The sequence below is a fragment of the Salvia splendens genome, chromosome 8 (genome assembly GCF_004379255.2).
Source record: "Salvia splendens isolate huo1 chromosome 8, SspV2, whole genome shotgun sequence".
In the NCBI taxonomy this organism is placed as follows: domain Eukaryota; kingdom Viridiplantae; phylum Streptophyta; class Magnoliopsida; order Lamiales; family Lamiaceae; genus Salvia; species Salvia splendens.
The window spans coordinates 13,953,420-13,963,065 of record NC_056039.1 but is presented as its reverse complement, the minus strand read 5'-3'; the positions used below and the strand labels follow the sequence as shown (position 1 = coordinate 13,963,065).

The following is a 9,646-nucleotide window of genomic DNA, read 5'->3' as shown; positions in this document are numbered from 1 at the left end:
CCTGCACATGTACTAAATTAAAATCTCAGCTCGAATAATGAAATGCTGTGTGAAGGTCGCAAATTGGTTATAGCTAAAATCCTAAGAGACTGTTTGGTAGGGAATATAGATAAAGGCAAAACATGAAATGATGTCTGATGTAAATCATTTTCATATTTTGAGTTTTTGCTTAAGCTACAACTCAAGCCTTTGGCATCTACATGTAGTTTTTGCTTGAGCTACAACTCAAGCCTTGGTCATCTAGAAAAGTACATATCAAATCACATACATTAGAGACTGACAGAAATTTTGGAATTCATGTAAGTCGATAATAGCTCAACTTCTAATTTAAGCCTAGCAGCTACCTCTAGCAGAATAGAATTCGTTGCTTAAAAGCATTTGCGATGGATAATAGAAGGCCCATTTTCATCATAATCGGCCTTGGTCAAATGTTGGTTTTGGGGGAACACCACTTTGGCTAGTATGGCTCCTCCCACCCAAGCTGAGTTACTTGTCAAATTATCTGGCATGTATTCCGGCGCCTGTAATAAGGCACAATCAGATGTGCATTCAAAACATACGACGTTCAACAACTCCCGATTGGTAGGCTTTACTGTAGTTAGTACGAGATTGATTACCTTCACCAGAGAAGGCCGGATGGCAGAGGAGGAGACTGCAGCTTCCTTCTGAAACCTATCTTCGAAACCTACAACCAAAGAAATTACCTTCTAAAGGAGATGCTGATGGAGTATATTTTGATATTAGAAAAGAAATGATACTTGAGAAGGCAATCATCACATCTCACCAGCCATAGAAGCAGTTCCACCACACAGTACAGTATTCTCCAGCAGCTGGCGGTGATTCTCAGTTGACACGGTTGAGATACAACGAACCAGCTGCTCAACTATTCCATGAGCCTCTAAACCTAAAATTGATGGTTGGAACAAGGCCTCACCAACAGTATACCTTTCTCTTCCAATTTTTATCACCTGAAACAATAGCATAACAACTTCAATCCAAGGTCCATACACGATGACATGAGATTCTAAAGAAATGTGTGATACGCACTCTCTTGTTTCACCACCAAATAGGAAAATAGATAACCTGTCCATCAGGCAAAGTGTGTTGCTCCTCAGGGCATCCCTGCTGGAACCTTCTATAAGCAGCATCATCCTCACTACAGCAGGCATAATGCTCCTTCAACTTTTCCACATCAGAGATGCTTAAGTTCACATGCGGATTGGATTCACCAAGTTCTTTAGCAAATAAGTTGGTCAAATCCAAACCACCTATTTCAAATCGTCTAGAAGATATATGCTGAACAGCACCTTCTATTATTGATGCAATATCTGAAAATTTGAGGAAAAAACAAAACCATTTGTCAACAGAACTTGTGCCATAGACAAACTATATTGCTCCTTAGGCCAAGTCATTAGGCAGTCAAAAAAACACTTGCTATAATTAGTGTCGGTGACAAAGCATGCTGTTAAAATTGAACTCCTCAAAATTGAGAAAATCAAAGCTGCCTACAATAGATGGGTTGCCAAGTCAAAGATGCAGTTGCTCATATTATAAATATCTTAATAGACAAAACTAGGAGGAATGCAATCCATAATCATCTTTGAGTTAAAAAAACTGGTTCATATAAGTAAAGGAATATAGCTGAGAAAACACATCTACAGGTACGCGTTTCATCTACAGGTACGCGTTTCATTTGTGTTGGAATTACCTAAAATGAGGACGGGACATTGTAAATAAAGTATGTAAGGGAGAAAAAACAGTGTAAATGAAAGAAATCATCATAGTTTAGTGTAGACAAGTGCTAATAGGGTATTCAGCACAAAAAATGGTGAATAACATGGATCCAATATGGTAAATCAAATCACTAAGAAATATGGAGTATAAAAGATAAAGAATTATTAGCTTCATCATTAACATAGGCAGAGTCATTGACAATGACCTATGGCCACATAACACCCCCCTCCCCCAAAAAAAGAATAGATGAAAGCATATCTTTGCAACACAAAAGGAGCACAAGTTTCAATTGGAGGACAAAACTGAATAACTAAAACACATTGAACATTGATAACTCATACTACAAATGAAGGGCTCCAAAATTTCTCCAAGTCCATTTTGGGAAATTTCATTTCTTTCCCTTAATTGATCATGTTTCGCAAGAAGCCCAAGCAATTAAAACTGAAGATGGAACTATCACTGATCTTAGTATTGGTTTTCAACTTCATTAGTCTACATTTTTACTAATGCATCACAATTTCAATATGAAACTTAAACTCGAAAACCATTGAGCATTTAATGCCAGTCTAAAAACCCAAGCCCAGAAACAAACTCAGACCCACAATAACAACACATTCATAAGCAGCATTCGGAGATCAAAAGTAAAAGTTTCACCAAATTTGTCTCACCCGGTTCACTCTAGAAGCTTACCAATAAAATCATCATTTCTCAAAATCATAAAAGAAATGTTACCTTAGTGCCACAGTCAGGAAGGGCATGATTAAATTTCAAAAGTTTAGAACCAGCGTTAACCACCGCTGGCTCCATGCTCCAAAAATTGAGTCCTAGAGGAACCGTGAAGGCCCAATGGTTGATGAAATTGGATAGGAAATTGGAGGTGAAAAAGTGAAATGTAGGTCAACCAAACTAAGCCAATGTCATTTATAGAATTATAGGACAGAGGCAAAGATTGTGAATACACTCATTCATTCTATGGTAATGGTAGTATGGTACTAAAGCTCTGAGTGTGAGTGATAAAAGTCGATAATGACCCTCGGAAAGCACCTTGACATCTCTTTAAAACTTTATAAATTACTGCTACATATTAAAACTAGAATTTAGGTTAGCATAATAGAGTTCTATAAGACAACACAAATTAAAATTACAACTCAGCTTCTAAAATCTGCCATAAATAAATTGTTTCCAAGTATATAGCACTTCCTTATTAGGGGAAGATTGTGGCCTGTTGGGGTTGATTTACCTCTTTCTTAATTCTATATATTTCCCAAGCAAAATGAATTCAGTACCAATCGGCAGAGGATTGAACTAAAGGCGGTAATGCTTCTCTTAAATCTCTTTAAATGCCTTTCTTATTAATGTCCGCATTTCACGTGGACAACCTACTGTGGTTGAAGGAATCATTTAAGTAGATGCTCATAAAGTATTGGGGCGAGAATCTTCATTTTACTCAAATAAGAAAGGGTGCGAGCTCTTGTCTTCAATAGCATGAGTTGAACCCTAGGCTACTATAGTAATTGACTATACGTGACATGAATGGAAAGTCTAAAAGGAAGATATTTTCGTAGGAGACAATAGATCACCACTTCTAAGCTTGTAAGTAGCATACAAATCCTTCAGTGGACAGTGATTTAGAATTAACCAATCTGCACATAAGCTACGGGTTTCATTCTTCTATTGTCACACAATCATTGAGTAAGAAAAGAAATTTAAGGTTTAAATAGCGTGTACAAGAGTCACAGTCACGGAGCAACCAGAAACATCGTACTCTATAATAGTGCTAACACTGATTCCACACTCCATAACATAACAATATTTTTAGCATCAGTATTATGTTGACAGAAGCCTATAGAGTACAATAAATACCACAACGGCACTTCTTAGCCATCATACCATTCAACTTCATAACTGTGATACATCCACATGCTGAAAGACGACAGTAAGATCGTGGATACTAGCTATGCTTCGTCCCTGAATAATGCAGTGTGAAGATGCTCAAAATTGACCTAATCAAAACACTGAAGGCCGAACGGAGTGAAAGGCGACGCTCCTTCCAAGGTTCTAGTTCAAGCATTTAGCTTTTGCTAAGAGAGCACTAAATAGAACAATCTCCCTTCTTTCATAAATTATTCTTGCTATTAAATGGGTATAATTAAATCAAACCAACCTAAACACAAAAATAAAAACTTGTCTGTATTTATCCACTAGATCAATCAGGTAGTACCTCAAATAAAATTAGTTCTGCATCACACAACAAGGAAGAGGAAAAAAGGTGCATCCAAAGCTCAAAATTGATCGAAGAAAGAAGAGACGACGAGGACGAGCATCATCTCAATTTCGCAACTTTAAGGGTTATACAGCAAAAAATGGTCGCGAAAATTCAGTACAAACACTACCGTGCACAATTTTTTAAAGTGAAAAAAAAGAGTGGTTGCAGCAATCGAATGAAATGCAAGGGTTTCTACTCCACACCGAACATTACAGAAAAGAAAATCAATGTACCATAGAAGGAGGCTGATCGGGAACAGCAAAACCGGATTTGAGCAGCTTAGTTCCAACGTCAACCACCACGGCGTCCATATCTCCGGCGGCGAATTCTGAGGTGGATGCGAATGCATGCAATGACTGAACTTGAACAACGCCGGCACTTAACAATACGGTGCAACGCCGGTGGCTAGTTAGGTCTCTCTATATCATTAAATTTATTCCCTCACAAATGCTATTTCTATTTCTATTTCTATTTCTGAACCGCACAACGTGTTCGGTTCGTCTGCTTTGGAATATGCAGATTTAAATATTGGGCAGAATTAACACAGTGGGCCCACCTGCTCTAGATTATACTATAAACCTATCCTCGCTAGTGACCCAGCTCAACCCGACCCAAATCAACTTTTTTAATAAAATACTCATTTCTGCATATATAAATCCCAACTTATTAAAACTTTTACTTCTATCAAGGACTTTAACTCAATCCCAATATATATTTTCTTTTTCATATACTTTTAATCAATATAAATTTTATATTATTCAAATATATTAAAAAACTCATATAAAATTTATATAAATTATTTTATAATTAAATTTATAATAAAAATTAGTACGCCTTCATATATAATTGAAGTACAATATAATAAAAATACACAAATAAAAGAAATACGATATAATAATAGAAAATAAATAAACTAAACTACAAACTAAAGTGAAAAATAAGAAAGATTACTAAAAAAAGATAAACATTACACATACAACTATTTGCCAAATTTTTCTCAAATGTGCTCAATCAAAATTTTTCCCAAATGTTCTCAATAATGAAAAGAAATTTTGTTTGATAAATTTGGTTTGCTTGTGATGAGTTCTACATGTTAAGTAGGATTAGGGTTGGAACGGTACGGTATACCGCGCCGAAATGGCCATACCGCATACCGTACCGAAAAGTGCGGTATGGCCAAAATGCATACCTTTACCGTACCGTTTTTTCGGTATACCGCATACCGGTATACCGAAAAGTCGGTATACCAAAATTCCGATACCGATACCTTACCGACATTTCGGTATACCGTACCGTGATTTCGGTATACCGCAATATGCGGTATGCCGAAATCACGGTACGGTATACCGAATACCGAATTCCTCCCCAATTATGTATTATGTTTAATAAAATTATATAATAATATATTTTATAAAGATAATGACAATCATTTCTGAATTCGAGCTTTACATATTTACAATAGAATATATTGAAGGCGAATATTCAAATTTTTATTTATGAAAAAAAACATTTAATCCCTATATTTTAAACATATATTTTTTCTTATAGAATGGAGTTCTATATTTTAGCTCAGTAGCTAGTGTTGAATGGTTAGATTTGTGTTCTTATTGTGGAATGATTTAATACATGAGATGAGAGTGATATTAACATTGATTAATTTCGTTCTTAAACACTATGGATAATCTGATTAAATGATACTTTTGTTTCATAATGATAGTTTTAGATTTTTGGATGATAAAATGATACTTTTGCATCATAAAATGATAGTTTGAGGGGATAAAATGATAGTTTCAAATGATAAAATGATATTTTTGTTCCATAATGATAGTTTAAGAATTTTGGATGATAAAATGATACTTTTGCATCATAAAATGATAGTTTGAGGGGATAAAATGATAGTTTCAAATGATAAAATGATACTTTTGCATAATAAATTGATTGTTTGAGTTCTTTGGTTGGATAAAATGATACTTTTGCATCATAAAATGATAGTTTCAAATGATAAAATGATACTTTTGTTTAATAATGATAGTTTAGATTTTTTGGATGATAAAATGATACTTTTGGATCATAAAATGATAGTTTGAGGGGATAAAATGATAGTTTCAAATGATAAAATGATATTTTTGTTTCATAATGATAGTTTTAGTTCTTTGGATGATAATATGATAATTTTGCATCATAAAATGATAGTTTGAGGGGATAAAATGATAGTTTCAAACGATAAAATGATACTTTTGTTTTATAATGATAGTTTTAGATTTTTGGATGATAATATGATACTTTTGCATCATAAAATGATAGTTTGAGGGGATAAAATGATAGTTTCAAATGATAAAATGATACTTTTGTTTTATAATGATAGTTTTAGATTTTTGGATGATAAAATGATACTTTTGCATCATAAAATGATAGTTTAACGGGATAAAATGATAGTTTCAAATGATAAAATGATATTTTTGTTTCATAATGATAGTTTTAGTTCTTTGGATGATAATATGATAATTTTGCATCATAAAATGATAGTTTGAGGGGATAAAATGATAGTTTCAAATGATAAAATAATACTTTTGTTTCATAATGATAGTTTTAGAATTTTGGATGATAAAATAATACTTTTGCATCATAAAATGATAGTTTGAGGGGAAAAAATGATAGTTTCAAATGATAAAATGATACTTTTGCATGATAAATTGATTGTTTGAGTTCTTTGGTTGGATAAAATGATACTTTTGCATCATAAAATGATAGTTTGAGGGGACAAAATGATAGTTTCAAATGATAAAATGATATTTTTGTTTCATAATGATAGTTTTAGTTCTTTGGATGATAATATGATACTTTTGCATCATAAAATGATACTTTGACGGGATAAAATGATAGTTTCAAATGATAATATGATACTTTTGTTTAATGATGATAGTTTTAGATTTTTGGATGATAATATGATACTTTTGCATCATAAAATGATAGTTTGAGGGGATAAAATGATAGTTTCAAATGATAAAATGATACTTTTGTTTAATAATGATAGTTTTAGATTTTTGGATGATAAAATGATACTTTTGCATCATAAAATGATACTTTGACGGGATAAAATGATAGTTTCAAATGATAAAATGATACTTTTGCATGATAAATTGATTGTTTGAGTTCTTTGGTTGGATAAAATGATACTTTTGCATCATAAAATGATAGTTTGAGGGGACAAAATGATAGTTTCAAATGATAAAATGATATTTTTGTTTCATAATGATAGTTTTAGTTCTTTGGATGATAATATGATACTTTTGCATCATAAAATGATACTTTGAGGGGATAAAATGATAGTTTCAAATGATAATATGATACTTTTGTTTAATGATGATAGTTTTAGATTTTTGGATGATTAAATGATAGTTTTGCATCATAAAATGATACTTTGACGGGATAAAATGATAGTTTCAAATGATAAAATGATACTTTTGTTTAATAATGATAGCTTTAGATTTTTGGATGATAAAATGATACTTTTGCATCATTAAAATGATACTTTGACGGGATAAAATGATAGTTTCAAATGATAAAATGATACTTTTGTTTAATAATGATAGCTTTAGATTTTTGGATGATAAAATGATACTTTTGCATCATAAAATGATACTTTGACGGGATAAAATGATAGTTTCAAATGATAATATAATATTTTTGTTTAATGATGATAGTTTTAGATTTTTGGATGATAAAATGATACTTTGACGGGATAAAATGATAGTTTCAAATGATAAAATGATACTTTTGTTTAATAATGATAGCTTTAGATTTTTGGGTGATAAAATAATACTTTTGTATCATAAAATGATACTTTGACGGGATAAAATGATAGTTTCAAATGATAATATGATACTTTTGTTTAATAATGATAGTTTTAGTTCTTTGGATGATAAAATGATACTTTTGCATCATAAAATGATACTTTGACGGGATAAAATGATAGTTTCAAATGATAAAATGATACTTTTGTTTTACAATGATAGTTTTAGATTTTTGGATGATAAAATGATACTTTTGCATCATAAAATGATACTTTGATGGGATACATCATTTTAATGTTACAATGTTGCAGTTAACCAAAAATTCCTTATCGGCTTTGTTGGGTATCGGTGGTGCACACCCGAACTCCACATTAGTATGATATTGTCCGCTTTGGGCAAAGCCCTCACGGTTTTGCTCTTGGGGTACTCCCCAAAAGGCCTCATACTAATGGAGTTGGGGTAGTCCATTTATATGCTTGCAACTCTTGTTCATTCTCCGATGTGGGATATGGTTTGCTTCACCACAATCCTCCCCTCAAACCAAGACCACCAGACCAATACCACATGTCTGTGCCCCCATGTTACAGGTCACCAGGTCACCACAAGTCTTGGTCGAGCTCACGGAGAGACATCGGAGAACTTGCAAGCGCAACCCACCGAACCCCGAGCCACACAGGCCCAGCCCATGAACCAGGGCTCTGATACCACTGTTGGGTATCGGTGGTGCACACCCGAACTCCACATTAGTATGATATTGTCCGCTTTGGGCAAAGCCCTCACGGTTTTGCTCTTGGGGTACTCCCCAAAAGGCCTCATACTAATGGAGTTGGGGTAGTCCATTTATATGCTTGCAACTCTTGTTCATTCTCCGATGTGGGATATGGTTTGCTTCACCACAGGCTTGAATTTGAATTGTTTATTAATCAGAGATTTTCTATGGGAGACCGTTTTGACTAAAATAAATTGGAAATGGTATGTATAATACATATATGATCTTCAATTCTTCATAATACTGCCGAATGTTAAATTAATTTTGCAAATATTATAAACTTATTCAAAATTTCATCAATAAAATAATTACTACTATTCGATAATCTATATAGCGCGCGTATGACTAAAGAATGAGTAATCACCCACGTCAGCAGATTAACTCTTAATCCTAATTTCTCGATTAAAGAAAAATCCAAATAAAAATTAAAAACCCAGGTATATATCTGCGGTATATACCGTATTTGCGGTATACCGCATCATACCGAACCATACCGCAATTGCGGTATATACCTCAAATTTACGGTATATACCGCAAATTTGCGGTATGGTGCGGTATGATGCGGTATACCGCGGTATATGCAAACTGCATACCTTTACCGTACCTAAAACTGTCGGTACGGTATGATACCGTACCGAAAAGTACGGTATACCGAAAATTCGGTATTTTCGGTATTTTTTCGGTACGGTAAGTGCGGTATTTCGGTATATTTTCCCAGCCCTAAGTAGGATATATAGAAAAATGAAGCACAATATAGTAATAAATAATAAAAATAATAAATTAAACATAAATATAAAAAATGAAGTAGTTCACGTCATTGTTTGGAATAGTGGTTCACATGATATTTTTGGAAGAATAATTTACATGATTTTTTGGAAGAATAATAATCATTGAATAAAACAAATTAATAAATAAAAGTAATAAAACATTTTAATGTTCAACCAATAAAAGGAAAACATGTGGACTTGACCCCTACTTTTTATATGAGTTGACAAGGTAACACCAAACAATGAGGGAGGTTGGATTAATTGATTTTTAGAATTATTTTTATTTTTGCTATTTTGTCTTTTTATGTCTGACATT

The 9,646-nt window shown here is 33.1% G+C and overlaps 1 protein-coding gene across 1 annotated transcript; it reads right to left on the bottom strand.

Moving 5' to 3' along the window:
* Positions 1-113: 113 nt before the first annotated feature.
* Positions 114-4,473, bottom strand: LOC121745797 (actin-related protein 7-like). Its single transcript, XM_042139748.1, has 6 exons — positions 4,234-4,473; positions 1,430-1,505; positions 1,084-1,328; positions 785-968; positions 618-685; positions 114-521 (listed from the first exon to the last, which is right to left on the bottom strand). Exons 1-6 carry the CDS (start codon positions 4,309-4,311, stop codon positions 369-371), a joined length of 804 nt encoding a protein of 267 aa, XP_041995682.1. The 5' UTR covers positions 4,312-4,473; the 3' UTR covers positions 114-368.
* Positions 4,474-9,646: the final 5,173 nt, after the last annotated feature.

Bases quoted from the DNA above. Each gene is read 5' to 3' on its own strand.
- LOC121745797 (XM_042139748.1), bottom strand. From the start codon at position 4,311: ATGGACGCCGTGGTGGTTGACGTTGGAACTAAGCTGCTCAAATCCGGT. The intron at 1,506-4,233 runs GTACATTGATTT...CATCTATTGTAG, and splicing joins CCGATCAGCCTCCTTCTATG to GCAGCTTTGATTTTCTCAAT. The intron at 1,329-1,429 runs GTTTTTTTGACT...TCAAATTTTCAG, and splicing joins CGACACTAATTATAGCAAGT to ATATTGCATCAATAATAGAA.